This window comes from Colletotrichum scovillei (assembly GCF_011075155.1).
Source record: "Colletotrichum scovillei strain TJNH1 chromosome Unknown Contig00009, whole genome shotgun sequence".
Taxonomy (NCBI): domain Eukaryota; kingdom Fungi; phylum Ascomycota; class Sordariomycetes; order Glomerellales; family Glomerellaceae; genus Colletotrichum; species Colletotrichum scovillei.
Window position 1 is genome coordinate 6070703 of NW_023336267.1, and position 19548 is coordinate 6090250.

Sequence of the window (19548 nt, forward strand, 5' to 3'; positions counted from 1 at the left end):
TGATTTGCTGGCCTTTACAGCGGTACAATCAAGTGTAAGACATTTCAACTGTATTCGTCGCATTCGCCGTGATCTTGAGGCTGTCCGCCCACTCTCCCCAAATGCCACTGACTGAGACAGAAAAGACCTAGATCAAGCCAAAGGGGGGATTCTCCTCCGCCCATCTCCACACGTCGGGATTTCCCGCAGTCAAAGCAAGCAACTTCCGTTCCCAGTAACCCGTCAAAGGCTCCTCGGGAAGCACACCAGCCAGCGGGAAGGCGTTGGGCTGTTTGCCGGCCAACACCCATCTCCATTGGCCGTCTGCCTTCTGGACCGGATAAGGCTTCAAGACATCTCCCTCTGCGTCAAGATCCAACTCCCTGGTCTTGCCGTCTTTGACACTATCTGCCTCAGAGGCGTTAAGCCCGGAGCCGCGTTCCAGCTTCCACAGTCCACTCCCGTCATCGGCTGTGGCCAGAGCTTTGCAGTCCCAGATCCCATCGTCGTCCATAGCAAGGCCTTGGCAAGCCAGTCGGACCCGCACGCTACTGTGAATTCTCTCGTTGGTGTTGAGTAAAGGCTAGTCCGTGTCTTGGTTCGTTTCCGGGTCCGTACGCATAAAGGTTCCAGGGTGACGGATTGTGGTTCCTGACCAGGTCTGGAGGCGGCTCGTCGGATATCGGATTTGGCCTAGTCCCCACGGACGAGCGGTTTTCCAGAGCTCTTCTGCACCACCGGCGGGATGACGATCTTTTCCATCACATTCAGCCTCATCCCGATGAATGCTTGATGCCTTTACCGGACATATCTTGGGATCCGCCCACGGCAGTTGTTGCTTCGGCCGGAGCCATGATGACCAGGATCTGGGCACATAGGAGAATGGATGTCCAGCTGAGAACCGAAGTCCCTCAGTGAAAATGTCTGACATACGACCTGGGTTGAACTCCACACCAACGCTTGATAGTTGATCACACATCCCTTGTTTTCTCTGTCAGTTTCTGTCGAAAAGCACACACCATGGCATGGGCTACGTACAAGCTAGAGTGATGCTGGCAATTTGTTGCTCATGCCATCCCCCGCCTACACCGGCATGGTTACCTGGAAACCAAACCTGCCGGAGATTGGTCTTATTGCCCTCAAGCTTTTCCCAGAGTGCAGGGCGGAATGCAAACCGGGGTTCGTCTAGAGACAGAGCATGGAAGGCGTTTTCTACGCGGTCGGATACCTGAGTATTGCTGAACTTCCACGTAAAACTTTCATGTTAGCCGCATTCAATCTTGGAATGGCCACAGCAAAAAAAAAACTTATTGATTTGATGTCCCCTGAAGGCCAACGACCGGGGCTGGGGGAATGCCCAAAGCGCCGACGGTATCCCATACGCCAACCGCCTTGATATTGATCTCGTGCACGCCATTTACATCTTCGTACGTGTGCCTTGTGAGGTCATTCTGAATCCAATCAGCATCACATCTTGAGGAGAGGCACTTCAGCAGGATGTACCTTCGAAAGCCACCTCTCATACTGTGATTTCCGATCGATCTCCCATTTAGCCCGGGCTGCTCCTTTCTCGCCATTATAGGGAAGTACTTCTGGGTCCAAGAAGACACTCGGATCACGATCAGAGTCCTCCATGTTCTCATAGTCTTCAAAGATGGCGTAGAAATGGTCCAAGCCCGTAGGAGTTAGCAAGCCGACCGTCGCAATCATGTCGGCAACAGAGCGCGCCGTGAAGGCGCCGCGGGAGAAGCCTATGAGGATGATGTCGTCTCCATCGACGTAATTAGTACATATGAAATTGTAGACCTCGCGAATGGCCTTCATAAAGCATTAGCTCCACATCAAAGGAGAACAACAAGTCGCAATGGGCTTTACCTGGTCAAGTCCAACCCCAAATAGTCCACCTGTGAATTTGTCGACTGCGCTGTCTGAGCTGCCAACGCCAGGATGATACATTATGATTTGGTGGGTGCCATCTTGACAGGTTCGCCGAAGGACCCGAAATATCCTTGTCACGTTAGATTGCGGCTCAGCGCTTTGCGTGCGGGTTAGCTGACGATGAAGCTGTCAAGGGGGACCAAGGTCAGTTTACCCCTTCCTGCCCAACGAGTCCATCCATGTTCCATCGCAACACACAATCAAGCGCTTGTGAGCACCACGAAGAGTAGTAGCCATGTTTCTAGGTCCAGGCGGGCCTTGATATCAGAAGATGAGCGTTGGTTGTCTTTTCGAGATAAATGGAGATCCGAGGTGTTCTAATAGCGCGGGGTTTGTGCACGGCTCCCAGCCTCAAGGTGGTAGGCAAGGGGGTTCAGCTTGGCCTTCGTATCGGGTCTTAGTGTGAGTTGGTGGCTGTCTCACTGCATACAGCCGCAGCTGAAACTTTGGAGTAACTGACCGGAGCTCTAATAATCCCGGCGATGTTACCGAATCGTTCTTGAGGTAGAAATATATCAATCGTGCTTCGTTGAACATCGTTTGAGGTACTGTTCGGTACAAAATGAGCGAGCTGAGAGAGGTATACATAAAGGTGTAACCAATGTTCATCTGTCGTCGAGGTACATAAGGTAGCTTCTCCATTTTGTCACAGACATTGCTGCACAAGGAAAGGCCGTCCTTTCTCAAAAGGTAATCGCCACTGATGATTATGGTCGCTGGGTGTTCTTCAGACGCCCCAGAGATAGTCGCTCATCTGGTGGTCTGTAACCTCGAACGGGCTTCCATGATGTGTGAATGAACTAGGCTGCAAGACCAAAGTCGACTATTCGGCACGCAAATCATCTTCCAAGGTTTTCGCATAATTCGATGGCTCATAACTCTCTAGGCAGATCATTCAAAGGCAGACCAACAAGGAAGAGCCGTTGTTTTAGCCACTTCTGACATGCATCGACCGATGTTCTAGACAAACGGCAGTTCGTTCTGGTACCAACCTGCCATTTAGTACGGCAGGTGCTCACACGGCCAGTAGCAAAACTCACCCAGCTTGGCCACCCATGCATTTTGTAAATGTAGGCACAATGAGAAATGTTGAATGATCACAGCAAGGCCTCCCTGTACTCAAAGTTTGATGATGCCAGTCCGACTAGAATCAGCTACTCTAATGCATAGAGAGTTCTACGTGATGATATTCTACCTGTTTTAGTCTAAGAGAAGATCACCGATAAAACCCTAGTTCTTGGCACTCCTGATGTGAACAGCGCAGAAACATTTGCGCGTTCCGTAGCAACGCTGTATTATGTCTTTAAACTTGTAATCAAGCATTGAGCCCCTCGAGAATTCGACACAGAACACGCAGAGTACATTTCAATTAGAAAAGACTTCAACAAATTGGCATACCAAAGCTTTCTTCCTGTCTAGCATATAGAAACTCATTCTAACCATGCCTACGGCGCTCAATCATCTTTAGTCTTTTTAAATACGACAAATCTTATACAACTAGCCATTCTCAACTATTTCGAACCCAAATTGCGTCATAGAAACATGCGATAGGTAGCCAACCACATGGGCGAACCATTCCAAGGTACTTGCCATTGGTGGAGGGAAGCGCATCAAACTACGGCTTGTCCCTTACTTTATGGAGCAATCGGTGTCATCAAGACAAAGAGTTCGTCTTCCAGAGATCCAGGCGTGTGGCGACCGTAGGTCTCAGGGCGGGCAATTTGGACACTGAAGTTGGAGAACAAACCAGCCAAAATGTATCCGAACACTAAGATCGAGTTAGCATCTTGCTTGGAAAATGATATGAACCATTCACTTTAATAGAAGCATCGATGGCCCAGAGCGAAGATGCATATATGTTTACCACAGGGAGAGATCACTTACGATAGTACGTCAGTTGTGTTCCGATACAAGCTCTCGGACCGGTGACGAAAGCCCAGAGAGGAGGCATATCGGTCCTTTCTGCGCCATTCGGGTCCAGCCAGCGTTCAGGAACCCAGGCGTTCGGCTGTGTCCACATTTCAGGGTTCCGGTGCAAAAACCATTGGAAACAGTTGACCCGAGTACCCGCTGGAATACCGTCGACTCCCGAGATGCTAACAGATTTATCGTGAGGTGTGATGCGTGGTAGCGGGGTGCTGTTGGGTCTCATGCGCAGAGACTCCTTGATGACAGCCTGCAGATATGCGATGGACTCAATCGTTTGAGGCGAAGGCAGACTATTAGCGTCACTGTGACTGACTTGGTTTACGTGCATCCCGAGTCCGGCAACCGCGTGCTTCAACATCTCTTGCTGAGCTGGATTCTGAGCAAGATAGTACACCGCGTAGGCAAGAACAAGGCCTGATTAGTCAGGTCAGCAGGTAAAAATAGCTTGAGTGGAATTCCAGAAACTTACCAAAAACCTCGCGAGCACCGGCTACAATAGACAGAAGTTCGTTAGTGACAGTTGAGATCATCGAAGGAGTTCGGTAACCTTACACATGTGATCAAAGATTTCACTGGCGATGGAGATTCTAGATAGCTCTTCCGACGCCTGCATATCGAGGAATTTGCCGTCTTTCAAGTTAGACATAGCCTTTCGTAGCTGATTGTACACAACTGGGATGTCTTCCGCAGGAGGCTGCTCTCCGTTCTGCATGCGTCGATAGATTGCCTCAGACTTGTCGCAATGCTCCAACATCCAGTTCTCGATCCACTCGGTCGATTCGTAGTGCTTACGAGGCATCACATCGAGTCCGATCTTGCGAAGCCCGTGATAGAGTTTGGGGAGTTCCTGAAGCCAGAAGCCCTGAGGACTGTATCTGTTCTCGTAGTGCTCCAGCCACATCTCTGTCAACTCAGGGTTTCGAGTAAAGTCGGGTCCGCTGGAAAGACCCAGAATGTAACAGTTGAGCATGTCCAATCCTGAGGCATAACAGAGTCTCAAAAGCTCTACCGGTTGTCCGTGTGCAGAGTGATGCTGGAGAACTGGGATGAGACGTTGATACATGATGTTGTGAGTTACTTTGCTCAGCGTCTCGGAGGCAAAGAGTGTCGTCTTGGAGTAAGACGAGGAGACTCGTCGGCGGCATGCGGCATGGTCTGCTCGGCTCCGGCTGGCAAAAGAATTCCGCTGTCTAAAAGACAAGTAGGTCAGTGAGTGAAATTGCCACAACTTGGGGCTACCAAAACTGTGAGAGTGGGATGGAGCAATCGTCGGGAATGATGTTAACACTTACCCATAGTATTGGAAGAAATCGAAGTATCCCGGCTTTTCAAACCCGGCGTTGTAGACTTGACGAACACCAGTCTCATAGTCGCTGATGCTGATCTCTTGCGGCGCGACTCGTACAATCTTGCCCAGTCTTTCATGAGCTGCGAGAACAGCTTTCAATTCCTTCCCTTGGTAGCGCTGCCAAAGAATCCAAATAGGACTGAAAGAGCAAGTCCAGTGAGCGGAGGGGACTTTTGAAAGACCTCCTATGAAAGTTCGGTACAAAAGTTGGAACAAGAATACTTCAAGAAGCAATAGAATAACCACGAATGGCAACGCCGGGCCGAGTATCAGGAAAGACATGTCGGCGGTCTTGGGTGGTATCGGTGTCTTGACCCAGTCTTCGATGACCTCTTACTGACTTATTGACATGATAGTCCTGTTTATTTAGGCACACGTTGATCTATTCTTGAATTGACCATTCTCTTCCGCTGACTGTGCATCAGCATTGACCTGGAGGTCTCCGAAAGCTATTGCGTGAGAATTCAAAACTTCAAGCCATGATCAGTTCCTCACATCAACACGTTGTGTACTGCTCGTGTCATTCCCGAAATTCGGGATGACATGCATGCACAGACAAAACTCAAAAGCGTTGGCAGATCCACCAGGGGTGCCCCCTCCTTGGGTCTTGTCAATATGCCAGGATCCGGATCCATTATACATATGCAATGTCAGCTACGACGTGTATTCGTAAGAAGTCTGGAATCTGACGCCGACATGAATAGCCTACGTTGCATCCAAAGGTGTAAGGAGAGCGCCAAGTCGTAAGAGAGAGCGAAGGAAGTTGAAGAAAGATTCATTCTAAACGAGGTGGCGGTATTTTCAGCGAGCAACAGTAACGGCTCTCATGAATAAGCGGACTACGGATGTGTTCTCAAAAGCGACGTTTCTGGGGTAAATTACTTGTCTCGCTGGCCAACTCGGGTCCACCAGGTCTAATTCTCTCGATGAAGCGGCGTTGGGCATTGTGGTCAGTCTATTTACGTGGTAGGAACCTGTGTTCCTTGGGTGGTGTAGACGAACAGCGGATAAAAGTGTTGTTGAAAAAGCGAAAAGACAGCAGGTAGCCTTGCAAACATGAGTACATGTACACAGAGATGTTGATTATCTGATAAATGTGAATGATTGAGTCCTGTCATAGCTTCTCGGGTTCAACACTCATCTGGCGTACCTAGCGTAGTCTGCATATCGCATGGGCTCGTGGTTCTGCCCATCAATCAGCCCCATCCCATAGCTATCCGGTTCTGCATCAGGTACCTCTCCATATTTCTTCATCTTTTTCCGGTCGTTCTTGATTCGTTTCTTCTCCTCTTTGGTTGCCTTGCGCTCCTGCTTGGCTGCCTTCTTTACCGCCTTTTTCTCCTTCTTCTCCTTACGCTTCTGTCGGCATCCCTTCCTGGGAAACTCGCTATTCGTACCCTGAAGGACTCGACCAGGATGTATCACGGCGAGAATAAGCAACGCCAACATCATGGGGAAGGCGTCTAGGGCATATGCGTATGCTTCTGTAAAAGGTATGGGGTTCTCCTCAGGAGTCATGCCTCCGGTAAACTCGACGAGACGGAAAATGATACGGGCCTAAGCGTGCCAATAGCCGTCAGTAAAATTGCGTTCAAAGGCATCGTAGAGGGTAGGATTAGGGTAGGACTAACCGTAATTGCAAGCAAAGCTGCATAAAGTGCAAACTGAAGGGCTTTCCAGTTCCGTCGTGGCATGTAGCCTTCTTCATCCTCCCGGTCGTACGAACCGCCTTCCAGTCCGTACACATCTTCTCTGTTCATTTGTAGAGCACGATAATGGAAGCGAGCCATCAACATCAAGAACACCACAATGAAGCCCTCTTGGACACCCATGCCGATGATGTAAATCTTGACCCCCTTTGCCCTTGTATTAGGCTCTACTGTTGGACCAGCCATGACACCTCCCGTGGCCTGCACGATGAATGTGGCGATGTCAGCAACGACGAAAATGCGCCCAAGCCATCTTGCTGGAATGTAGCAAACTCGAGGCTCTCCGCCTGGTCGGAAGAAGTAAACCATTCGCGCAAATGTCATGTACACAAAGGCGTTGAGCCATACAGGAGCCAATAGGAATAGCACCTGATGGCCTGTGGCGTACCCCTGGGCTTGTTGATCTTGCGAGCCATATGCGTGAAGAATGAATGCGCCCATTTCCCAGCTTGCCGCCATAAGAACTGTCCATGTGAAAGGCTATGCGGTGGTCAATGTCAGTATTGATACTCTTCACTAACTTATTCCGATGGTTGGCGTTGCTCTTTGTGAAAAGAGAAGACCAATTCAAGGGAAGTCTCGGATGCATCATCTTACTTTTCGGTACCATATAGCTTCGATAAGATGAACCAAAGTCAGAACACCAAATATCGAAGCTGTTGCGATCGCGGGTGTCAATTCGGGATGGAAGTTGTAATTTGAATTGCAAGCGTCCCAAGGAACCGCTCCGTTCGGCCCCGGCACCGCACTCGTGCAATCTGTTCTCGGAGGATCATCATCGCCATCGTCCCGAATCATCAGCGTCGGTGTTGGGAACATTATGCTTGCTCCGGTAGTGCCGAGGTAAAATAGAAAGAGAAAGATGAGGATGAACAAGTACTAGTCTTTACAGCGAGCAAACATAGGAAGACATTCCATATGATGGTCGTTTAGTCTAGAAAATGAAAATCCGCTGTTTTTCCACTCGATATCATTGCAAAACTTTGCCAACCAAATCCTTCAAGTTGGCTTCGATATCCAACTTAAAGATGATGGGCACTGAAAGACTATCTCAAAGCGGCATCGACTGCATTCCGAGCGTTTAGAGTGCCAAGGCTGGTGCCTAGAGGGAAAGCAAGTTGGTCGACCTCTGTGTCTCGCAAATGACGCGTCCTCCCTCCAGCACCGCCGGCGACTCGGCATGATCGACCCTCCATTGACCCTCCGGGGTCACTTCTAAGCGGGTCTAGTTGTAACAGACCACTATCCAACCAACACGAGAAACGTGTGCAACAGGGGTAAGGGGGTCTAAAATGTGACGACGGTTAGCGACTTCTTGAGCTTTAGTGGTGACAATGCTTCTTTTAAGAGAAGAAGCTTTGACGAGCCATTGGGTCAAGTTGGTTTTGACCAGAAACCGGACTTTGACTGGGCGGTTACTCCGCGTCTTGATCACGTCAATCTGTGTTTGTTGACCTACCAAGAGAAACCTTTCTCCGACTCTGTGTACCAACCGTGGAATTATCTTCTAAGACCCGATCATCGAACTAGCTCCTAACAATACAAAAGGCACTCAGTGTATCCGTACGTTCTTTTAAAGATAGAGCAACTAGTGTCAGACTTTTCAGATGGTGTGCATTTTAGGTAATATCAAGAGTGCAATGTAACCGCCCGGGAGCATATTTCTACCCTGTCATGCCTTCGCCTCTTTGTATAGTCTATGAATCCCGGATTGTAATACTCGCATCCATGTCTGGGAGTTCGTGCTAGCCATACCCTTTAGCCTACAACTAATGTGCCTTTCCCCCTCTCAAGGAAGTTGAGAAATGATTTTGACCACTGCATCGCCGAATTGGCTTGTCGTCGCCGTGCCCCCCAAGTCCGAAGTCCGAATACCAGACTCAATCGCATCGCTAACAGCCTTGCAGATCAGATCAGACGCTTCGGGCATGTTGAGAGAGTAACGGAACATCATGGCAACAGAAAGGATCATGCCAACAGGATTGACCAACTGCTTTCCGGCGATATCTGGCGCGGATCCATGAACTGGCTCATACAAGCCTTTTATCATGCTACTGCCGGATTGCGGTGGGATACCTCGCAAACTAGCGCTGGGGAGAAGACCAATGCTGCCAGCAATGGCGCTTCCTTGATCACTAATGATGTCACCAAATAGGTTACTCGTCAACACGATGCCGTTGAGCTTGGTTGGGTTGCAGGCCAGAGTCATGGCAGCACTGTCCACAAGCTGGTGCTCGAAACGGACATCGGGGAACTCTTTGCTCAAGACTTCGGTGACGACGCGACGCCAAAAGCTGCCGCAAGCCGCGAGCACGTTTGCTTTGTCAAGGCTGATGACGGGCTTAGGCGGTGTTGTTAACCTAGCCAGGTTGCCAGCCAACCGCGCTGCTCTGGCGACCTCCTCATAGGTGTACTGGTCCGTATCTTTGGCAATGAGATCGCCGCGCTCTCGGTGTCCAAAATAAATACCACCAGTAAGCTCGCGAACGATGAGAATGTCGGTGCCTCTACAAATGTCGGCCTTCATTGGCGACGTGTCAACTAGGGACGGGGCGGGGAAAGTGATCGGACGCAGGTTGCCGAATGCATCTAGTTCGCGGCGCAGAGTTCCGAGACTCGCGGCTTCAACGGATGGAACCTGTCCTGCCCATTTCTTTGGAGCTTGTGGTCAGCAAGGCGGTTTGTCGAGGGCAGTTACCGGCATGGGTGTCTTACAGTGCCACCGACTGCGCCTAGCAGGATTGCATCGGCCTCCTTTGCATCTTGAAGAGCTTCGGGAAGGATCGGCTTTCCGTGGAGATCAAATGATGCCTGTGACGAAAAGGGTTAGAAAGCGTCATAATACGCGGTCTGGCAGAAACTTCGGTGTCGACATACTCCGCCTATGGGGTGATGCGTCAGGTTGAACTTGATTTCGGGGTGGCGGAGGGCGACTTCATGAAGGACCTTGAGCCCCTCAGACATGACCTGCATTTATGATTAATGACGGAACTCATCCACCTCAAAGGGTGTGTGGGTGAGCTGGGGAAGTTGGGCATACCTCTGGCCCGGCGTAATCTCCACCAAAAACAACAATCTTGAACGTAGCAGTCATTTTGACAAATTACAGTTTCTCGGTGGTTTGGCTTAGAAGTTAGATGGGAAAGCAATTGAACAGAATTGCTGAATCTTCATAAATGAGATCTAGATCGCGTTTTCCTTCTTCAAGTATACACATGGCTCCCGATTGAGTTTGTCCATTCTCATGTTTGGCTTTGCAATTGTTTCCTTCGAGCCGAGCTCGGCCAGACATAACTTGGGGGTTCATGATGTTGACGCTGCTTGCCTGCCGGACAATGCATTGGAGGTAAGCAGTTCCAGTGACAGAGAGAGAAGACTGTGCATTCAGGCTGAGAATGTGACGGGAATGCGAATCTATCCGTAGATCAGGGGCTCACCCGCCCTGCGAGTATGATGATTTTGCTGACCTCGCATATGGCCCTGGTCCCGGCTAGTCGACCGTCTTACGATGTTCCAACGAAGAAACAAGGGTCCATTAGTCTTTTGGCCCTGGCGCCCCAACATGACCCCCTTCGATTCGGTCAATCGGAACTCGGCGGCAAGACAATACTGATTATAGGCCTCCTCCGTGTGACCGTGTCACAAAACCCCGAGAAAGTTTAAATCCCCAGGCCCACATGGCCGTCCCCAACGGAACCACGGAGCAGCGCGTACAGCCAAGGGACTTTGCATACGGCACAGCCAGTTAAGACTGGAGACGGGCTCAATGAGATACTGTGGCTAGAGTATTACTACTACAGATAGTGGCGTTCCAGATGCGCCGGACAACGCGTTGCAAGACTCCCACAGCTGTATGGTCAAGCGGGAAATGTTCTAGCTAGAGATTGTGGTCAGACGCTGACGGTCAGCTATGGAAGATAACCAACTTGAGAGTGCGGACTAATGTATTCAGCATCTCGTTATCGGACCGTAGAATTGCAGTTTAAGAGAGCCATAGTCGAGCGTGATTCAAATGGGGGCTATCGTCGCTTTGGTCAACTTCCATTACCTACTTTATTGACTTAAGCTGTTCTTCTATCACTGCGACTTTTCTGTAGTGACTTGTTCTACCGGCTGTCGGCACCACGATCCTCGTTTTTCTTACGAAATATCTGCTACCATGGGTTCTATTCCCGCACATTCTTCAGCGCCTGGCGAGAGCGAGAGCGAGATGCTCTTCGCAGTTCGTCCGCCGAAGACGGACGTAGAATGGAGCAAAATCGGTTTTACGCCTTTCCAAGGTCAGTCCGTTTATGAATGGGGTCACTGTGGTCTGATGTCAGTCAACATGGTGCAAGCGATGACACCCGTTAAAAGAGCTTTTGGGTTGGATGGGTGGTAATAACAGTGCTTAGTAAACGGCCACATCGAATGCACATTTACAGTCAAGTCCGGCACTTGGAGCCAACCGCGCTGGGTACAGGAGCCTTACCTAAGAGTTCACGGCCTGTCCCCGGCGCTTAATTACGGGCAGCAAGCCTTTGAGGGGCTACGCGTCTTTCGCAGCGAGTCAGGCAGCGTCCAGCTTTTCCGGCTAGCGAGCCATGCGGCCCGATTCGCGCGGTCTGCCGCTGCCGTTGACATTCCGGCCGTCCCGGCCGATTTGTTTGCCAAATCGGTGCGGTTGGCCGTTCAACTCAACAGCGATTTTGTACCTCCGTTCGAGGGTGGGTGCTCCATGTATGTGCGCCCAGTCGTCTTTGCAAGCAGCCCGACTATGAACATGTACACGGCGGAGGAGTACACGTTCGCCGTCTTGGTCACGCCGGTCGGGCTGTTGTATGGAGCAACGGGCCTCAAAGCATTGGTTGTGGAGGGATTCGATCGTACGGCGCCGAAAGGCACCGGTGCCTTCAAAGTCGGTGGGAATTATGGGCCCACCATTCCGATAATGGGACGGGCACGAAAGCAAGGTTACGGGTTGACACTCCACCTAGACGCCGAGACGCAGTCCTTCATCCACGAGTTCTCTGCTAGCGGCTTTATTGGAATCAAGGCAGAATCGGCTGTGACTGGAGCCCCGCCTACAATGGTCATCCCCAAAGACGAGCATATCCTCCCAAGTATCACAGTTGACAGCGTGGGACAAATTGCCCAGGAACTTGGATGGAAGGTTGAGAAGCGTCCCGTAAGTTTTGAGTTTCTCGTTTGATCCACCACCATGAGCCAATTGCTCTCTCAGCGTTCCATTCCTCTCTTCAACGTTCCATGTGGGGGAGGAGCGAGATCTCGGCGGAAGTTTTTGAGTTTTATGGGAGATTACCGCTAATAATGTCCCGGCGTCATGGCTTTAGATCCCGTTCACAGAGCTTGGCGACTTTTCTGAGGTCTACACCGTCGGCACCGCATCATCGCTGGTGCCCGTAAGCGCCATTGAGCGCGAGTCGACTGGCGAGCGGTTCGCGTTTACCGTCGATGCGCAGTCTCCGCAATCCGCTTATGCCAGGTTGACAGACAGGTTGCAAGGAATCAAGCGGGGCCTGTATACAGAGCCGTGGGGTTGGGTGGAAGAACTCGATGACGTTGCTTTGCGCAACGACATTGAGCGGATCACCAACACTGGGTCAGTGAAGTCTCCGGAGTAACTCTCGGTACCGAGGTCTTGAGGCGGCGAACGACTCACGTTTTTTGTTTTTGGATTTATAGGTATCATACGAAGCGGATAGACCCCAACTGTGGCCATTGGGCAGAGATGGATAGAGTTGCGCATTGCTCAAGATAGATTGCTTTTCCAAGTCCATCAGGGTCATTCCGCTCGAAATACGCAGTACGAATACGTATGGAGCTTTGCTGTGTGCTTTCGTTTCTTAAAAACCGGGCCGGTGGGCGTCCCCTTGAAACTTACCAAGGAGTGCTCCGTGTTGACTCCTGGTGGAATCAATAGAGGACTGGGTAATATATCCTGATTTCAGGAGGTGGATCCACGAGTAAGATGCTCGAGCTACGGGCGTATTCATTTTGCGGGGTTCTTGAACACTTGCAGTATCACAGCTGTCCCGCCTTGCATCTATAATTGTGTTATAATGATTCCGAGTGACAGCGCAAACATTACCCAGGAAGGGTATCCCAGTCGTTGAGTCAGTCAATCCACTAAAACTCGGGCAAGCTAACTAGAATGTCGGTTCTAGAGCAGGTCGCCAAGCGTTGCAATGCTCCTCTACAGACTTGACTTGGGCCAATCATCCTACCATGGGTACGATACGATCGCATATTCGGCCGCTGTTTCGCAGCTTGCCTCGCTTGCAGAAAGACATACCTTTGCTACACTATTGACCTCAGGTATTGGCGATGTGGGACATAGTTTCCGATGAACAGCCGTTGTGTTCGCTCGAGTCAGTCACCCGCCTACATCGTACCACAGCTGCTTGCGATCAAGAAATGCCATACAGAACATGCAGCATGGCCAGAATTTGGCCCCGGCTTCCCCGTCTGAGCCCTTGCAACAGCCATTCTAGGCCTGTAAGGTCTGCTCTGGCTCTTACTGATGTAGCCTGCAGCCACTGCAGCTACTGCTGACCAAAGATGGTGTAAGGGTCTTTTGAATATGGATCTGGACCCCAAAATTAGCTTTTCAAGGGTTTCTACACCGAGGTCATCGCTGTCCAATGTAAATATTTGCGCCTAGACCTACACGAATACTGCGGAAAACGATGATTCAGGAGGGGCCTTCCAATGCCAAGCTGCCAACACACAAACACCAAAATCATTGAGAGTCACCGAAGACGTAGCGCGCGCGCAAAAAAAAGCTTGAAGGCTATACTAATATCCGTACGGTATACGGTGACAATCTATTACGCCGTACACTAAGTACCTGGATATGGTACGACTACGACTTGTTCAACTCCATGTCCTGCTGAACCACGGGTCGAGACCCTGCATAAATCTAGTCCCCTCCACCGGCCCCTTAACATCCGTAGAGCCCACATGTGCATGATCACCATGCCATGACATCTTGGGCAGGTTTAGCCTTGAGTTCCTTTGCGACGCCGCCCTGTGAGGCTTTGCGACCCGTCAAGACGTCGTAGATGCGTTTGCCAAATTGGTTGAAGGCATTTGTCATGCCGCCCATCTTGGTCAGCTTCTTCTCGAGCACGGACAACTGAAATTCGAAGGTCTCGCCGTCGACAGTCAGCACGTTGCGATCCAGGTCGATCTCAATGCTGGTTCCTGTCTGCGCCTTCTCGTAAAATAAGGGATCGTCGATGGTGAAGCCCCACAGACCCAGGGACGGCTGGTTTCGGCTGTAAATGAACGCGAATGCCTTTGCGATGACACATTCGACACCGACGCCTAATACAGTAACGTCTGGTCAGCCTACCATTACGAACGAAGGAACGGCACGAAGGAATGAAGGATGGTGATAACGATGATGATGATGATGATCACTTCGGAGACTCATTTCTGCCGGCGGACAAACTCTTTGACGGACAATGCGGCGGTAAGAATCACCGAGAGCGAGGGGGCTTATGTGCAAAGGAACATGCAAAGGATTGAGGGAATGAGACTCCGACGCACCTAGTAAAGCTTGCACAGCCTCTTGACGACTAGATCCACAGCCAAACGCATCGCCAGCAACAATGACTTTGTGACCTTCCTTAACGAGCTGCCGGAATTCAGGGTTGGTGAACTCGAGGCAATGAGTGCCGAGCTCCTCGTTGTTCTTGGATGTGAGAAGGTATTGTGCAGGCGCAAGCTATTTGCGGGACGGCCCGTTAGAACATTGTTTCTTATGCGTCTCTTTTGCTGGCTTCATGTGCAATTCGCGAATCGGAAGCGAAGCAAGGGAAAGGTGGCTTACCGCATCGGTGTCAACAAAATCTCCTAGACGGAAGATCTTACTCCTAATGGTCCCGGAGCCGGGCTTAGCCTGGTCGGCGGCCGCGTCCTCGCCGGACGTGCTGGGTCCCTGATCCTCCGCAACGTTCTTCGCATCCTCTTCGGCATCTTGGCCTGGCGGCTCCACCCATTGCGGTTGGCTGAGGATACCATCGGCAAGGGATCCTTTGCCCTTGACGGCGGCCCATCGATCCGCTGGGATGAGGTCAATAAGATCTTGTGGAGAAGTGACAGCCATGTCAAAAGACGACGCAGCCACCGTTGCAGCGGACGCCAAACTGCCGATAGCCCCTGTCATGCCACTTGTCAGCTTACATTGTCCAGCGTTGCATTTGTTCTCAGCTGAGTTTGGGTCTCGAGAGGGTCTTGAGAGGGGTCTCTTGTGCAATATCACAAAACTGCTCGCGGGTCCACCAGGAAACGGGGCAAATCTGCGGGCAGTTTTGGCCAAAAAGGGACAGACAGGGAAATAAGAACGATCGTGAGTGTATCCCACGAGACTTACCCTTGCCCATACGGTTCTCGAAATTGCGGTTCTGGCTGCTAAGCCAGACTTCCCCAGGTTTGGCCATGTCAGCGCCCATACCAACACAGTAGCTGCATCCAGGGATGCCAATGATGAAGCCCGCTCTTTCGTAAATGTCTGCGAGGCCTGTCTTTCGAAGGTAGTCGGCGATGGGGCGGCTTCCGGGGACAACGCGGCGCTCTCCCCGGGCCACCGGCTTCCTTCCCGCGTCCAAGCCAGCCTGCAGCACAAGCGCGCCCATGACAAGATCCTCCTCCGCTGTTGTGCAAGCACCGATGAAGACGCCATCAAGGTGAGTACCTGCCACATCGGACACCGGCACTACATCATCGGGGCTCGGGTACTTGGCCACAAAGGGCTCGACCAGAGAGACGTCGATAGTATGTGACTCCGCATAGGAGCATCCCTCATCAGGCTTGAAGTAGTACGATGCGGTCCTGTGATGGGCTGTTTTACGGGCATCGATAAAGTCTTTGGTGACTTCGTCGGGCACGAATATCCCTGTGATGCCACCAAACTCCTGATTTTGAAGTTAGCCAACCCTGAAACCTAGTGCAAAGTGCCAAGGGTCTGCATGCCGTGCCGGCGGGATAAATAGGAATCGACTCAGTGAGATCAAAAAGGGTAAAAACAAAGGCAATTGCTTACGGTAGTCATGTTTGCAATGGCAAAGCGGGCGTCGGAGCTCAACCATCGGCACCCGGGGCCTGTATACTCAACAACCCGATCCGCAGCAACCGTATTCCGTTTAAGTTGCTGAAGAATATAGAGGATAATATCTTTACCTCCGACTCCGCGCTGGGGCTTGCCCACTAGGTGGATCTCGACGACCTCGGGAACTTTGAACCAGATCTCTCCAGTAACCAGAGCCATCGTGACCTCGGTTGCACCCAGTCCAATCGCAAGACAACCGTCGGCCCCAGAGCTACATGTGTGCGAATCCGAGCCAATGATGATTTGGCCTGGTTGGGCCCGCTCACGGTAGAACTCGGTGTGCATGATGGTGTAATTGTTGCCCTGGAACTGTGTCATCTTGAACTTCTTACGAGCAAAGTCCATCTCGCCAACCAGCTTCTGCACAAGGGGCGTGTCCATCAGCCTTGGATCAACCACATGATCGCCAGCCAGCCAGAAGTTGGAATTCGAGAAAATTCCAGGGTCTCCCAGCTTGTTGTAGACTTGAAGCATGCCCTAGTTCAACGTCAGCAAGCCATCCAGGCCTGTGGGGACTTAGAGGTGAGGGTAACGTGTAAACATACATGCCAGCTAGCCTCGCTAGCCATGATCCAGTCGACAGAAACTCTAATTGTGTCCCCTGTTCGGACCCATCCTGTGCGAGTCACGTCATGCAGAGCAAATATCTTTTCCGTAACATTCATGGGGCGGCGGCCGGCAGGCCGGCTCACTAAGGGAACGATCGGTCCCCCCCGTCGATCGTTGGAATTCAGACTCTCGAGCCCTAATGAAGGAAGTCGTTCCCGATCAGTGTTCATCCAATAAATGCGGCAAAACCAGGGGTTGACTGGGAGTTCGCGGCACAGCAAAAGAAAGGAAGTATGCTTACATGCAGATGTGAGCAGAATCAGCTCGCTGCGGTCCGTTGCGCTCAACTCCCCGGTCCAGGTCAAACCCATACCGCCGTAGTCGGGGGACGCCGTGGCGATGCTGACGACCTGCAGAATTGTTTTCGCTTCTTTCTCCTTGCCATCTCGCTGCAGTCTAGCTGCCAGGGCAGAAAGAACAACCAGAGGATGCTCGGCGCTTTTAGTCTCTATATCCGACGTTCCTAATCTGGGCATCAGGTCTGTCTAGCGATGAACAGGGGATATGGACATTTGGACACTTACCACCGTTGGGTGTCCCCTCGTCTCGCAAGTGGAGATCTCGTGTTGCAGCCAATAGCTGCAGGAGCTGCTCGTTGAAGCTCTGTTCCGCCATGCTTGTGTGAAGTATTCAGCAATGAACGATGCGCAACCTTCGATTGAATCTTGTAGATGCTGTGTATTACTTTGACGGGACAATGAGTGACCGAGACACCAACCTGGCCCAAGGCTTCTTTAATAGATATCATAAGGATATCACGAGCTTCATAACTGAATCCAAAGAACCATTGATTTTTTGTTCTGTCATTCACCTGGCGCTGGGAATGTCTCGTCAGCTGGAAAAGCGAACGTCAGATTGGACGCAAAGTCATCCTATGATCCATCCGTGCGGGCGTCTGTGCAGCGTCTAAACACCTCGTCAATCTCAATGTTTACGACATGTGTATGTGACCTCACTGCTTTTCATATTGCGAGAGTGTTCTATTCCAGTCGTATCCAAACCAGACACGTTGTTGTGACAGACGCTGCATCGTCAGCACGTTTGAAAAGCCATGGCTACAGGGGGATGAAAACATTCTGGCTCCGATGCTGTGGCGGCCGGCCCCACAGAGAAGTTCCGTCTTCGGACGCCCTCCTCTGTTGGCAAGTTGCTCTGTAAACTTAACCACTTCGAATGATCGAAAGGCATCAATCGTTCCAGGCGTTAATCCGGAGTCCGTGTATCTGCCGAGCTGGGCCAGATGGCTATGCGAAGATACCCATGTGCTAATTTGATAGTTTAGCTCTGCTTGCTTGGCCAAGGGACTGAAATCGCACGTCTCCTGAATTACTCGTGAGAACTAAGACGGGTTCACGGCATGCTTAGCTCCACAACACGAGCTTCTTTGCATGGGCAGCAAAAGTTAAACATGACTTCGATGTCTGGTCTTTTTGGCGACCTGGGCGTGTGTAACGTTCAAGATACGGTTGAGGCTGACTGAGAAGCACAGGCATCAGAACGACCCGGATTTTGGCACACATGGGTCACCTTGCAATGCGGCACCACATGAGAAGTGGGTTGAGTAACACGTATAGAATGATCTTGATTTGTGAACATGTTCGATAACAGGCCTATTCTACACAAGCAAACTTAGATTACCACCAAATTTGACAATACTCCTCCGTTTCCCATGCTACTCTGACTCCGTGCCAGAGTCGTTTGTTTCCGTTTCTGTTACTTTCCTAGCTCAGCTTCGCTCCGTGTCGCAGTAAACGCTCAACCATTGCTTTGTTCCCACTTTCCGCCGCTCTATAGAGAGGCGTGCAACCGTCCGGGTCCAAGAAGTCGACGTCAGCTCCATGCTCCGCAAGCATGGTCACCATGGGACCTTGGTTGTTTTGCGTCGCGTAGTGGATCGGGGCCAGCCCAGCTTTATCCGCGGCATTGACATCCGAACCGTGGAGGATCAGCGTTTTAGCTACGTTGATGTGGCCGTGTGTTGCTGCAATGTGCAAAGGGCTTCCTTGAGTTGGCCTCGCAAACTTTCCCCATATTGTCAGCAAATGAACGTGCAAAGCAACGGAACTTTTGATCGTTGCTGAGATTTAGGGCAGAAAAATGAAATGTGAGAGGTTCCGAATGAGTAAGTCAAACCCCCCACTTCCTGGCACCCCCCTGTTTCTGGCACCCACAAAAACGATGGGATCACAACCCAACCTCCTCATTACTATTAACTATTGATCCTCAACCACACCCACTACAATACAACTGCCAGCCTCACTAGGGCATTCAGAGTCGCTGGATTCAGCCGTAATAACCTCCTTTTCACCCGCTTCGATTTGAGCCCGATGGATATCCCTGATGTTCGCAAACTTCGTGTTGGGATCGATCTGAACAGTCTTCCTCTTCCTAACTGCAGCGTTGGTAACTTAGGCCCTCAGGTGAGCCAGCTGCTGCTGGGCAGCTGCCAGTTGCCAGGCCTGCTCTGTGAAGCCTTTTTTCACCTTCCTGAACAGCAGCCGTTGAGTGCTGGTATCATTGTCGAGTTGGGTGTATAAGTGCAGTTGACCGCTGAGCTCTGCCAGCTTCCTGGGTGTCGACCAGACCACTGCAGAGGAAGCAGAATCCCATGGCTCAACAGGGGTAGTTTGTTGACCATTATGGCATCGCTTTTTGCCCCGACTGGTTGGTTTGGGTGTGGTGGGCAGCAGCAGAAGGCTCAGGTAATACCATAGGGTTCATCAGGGCTTAACCATCGCTACAGGGTGTAGACCAGTCCACTTCCAACCACTTCTGATGTTCGAGACTGATAGACCAGCAAGTCGAGCCTTCTGGTAACAGTCCAGGAAGTTCCTTTTACCTATAATGGTAGAGTCGTTCCATTGAGACAAGTAACCGAGCTCCTTCCGATAGGCTGACTTAACAGGGCTGAAGACAGACTG

At 51.1% G+C, this 19548-nt stretch overlaps 5 protein-coding genes across 5 annotated transcripts; 1 reads left to right on the plus strand and 4 right to left on the minus strand.

Annotated features, from left to right (window-relative positions):
- Positions 1-127: 127 nt before the first annotated feature.
- On the minus strand, positions 128-2154 carry HER10_EVM0008986 (peptidoglycan binding domain-containing protein; the record flags this gene model as incomplete). The annotated part of the gene is made up of 7 exons (XM_035478491.1): positions 128-530; positions 564-960; positions 1018-1222; positions 1320-1430; positions 1483-1797; positions 1855-2014; positions 2072-2154. 7 exons carry the CDS (start codon positions 2152-2154, stop codon positions 128-130), a joined length of 1674 nt encoding a protein of 557 aa, XP_035329792.1.
- Positions 2155-5856: 3702 nt separating this feature from the next.
- HER10_EVM0007211 (RTA1 domain-containing protein) lies at positions 5857-7883 on the minus strand. Its single transcript, XM_035483033.1, has 3 exons — positions 7501-7883; positions 6826-7383; positions 5857-6751 (listed from the first exon to the last, which is right to left on the minus strand). Exons 1-3 carry the CDS (start codon positions 7720-7722, stop codon positions 6332-6334), a joined length of 1200 nt encoding a protein of 399 aa, XP_035329578.1. The 5' UTR covers positions 7723-7883; the 3' UTR covers positions 5857-6331.
- A 454-nt stretch (positions 7884-8337) lies between these two features.
- On the minus strand, positions 8338-10343 carry HER10_EVM0000610 (3-isopropylmalate dehydrogenase). The gene is made up of 4 exons (XM_035470384.1): positions 9944-10343; positions 9781-9870; positions 9619-9714; positions 8338-9556 (listed from the first exon to the last, which is right to left on the minus strand). The coding sequence occupies exons 1-4, from the start codon at positions 9995-9997 to the stop codon at positions 8693-8695; spliced, it is 1104 nt and encodes a 367-aa protein (XP_035328776.1). The 5' UTR covers positions 9998-10343; the 3' UTR covers positions 8338-8692.
- A 592-nt stretch (positions 10344-10935) lies between these two features.
- HER10_EVM0011339 (branched-chain-amino-acid aminotransferase) lies at positions 10936-12863 on the plus strand. The gene is made up of 2 exons (XM_035480773.1): positions 10936-11183; positions 11298-12863. The coding sequence occupies exons 1-2, from the start codon at positions 11063-11065 to the stop codon at positions 12092-12094; spliced, it is 918 nt and encodes a 305-aa protein (XP_035330085.1). The 5' UTR covers positions 10936-11062; the 3' UTR covers positions 12095-12863.
- Positions 12864-13789: 926 nt separating this feature from the next.
- On the minus strand, positions 13790-17242 carry HER10_EVM0009924 (3-isopropylmalate dehydratase large subunit 2; the record flags this gene model as incomplete). Its single annotated transcript, XM_035479395.1, has 8 exons — positions 13790-14232; positions 14458-14635; positions 14741-15069; positions 15284-15824; positions 15953-16495; positions 16564-16763; positions 16869-17075; positions 17155-17242. The coding sequence occupies 8 exons, from the start codon at positions 17240-17242 to the stop codon at positions 13877-13879; spliced, it is 2442 nt and encodes an 813-aa protein (XP_035329918.1). The 3' UTR covers positions 13790-13876.
- Between the last annotated feature and the right edge of the window lie 2306 nt (positions 17243-19548).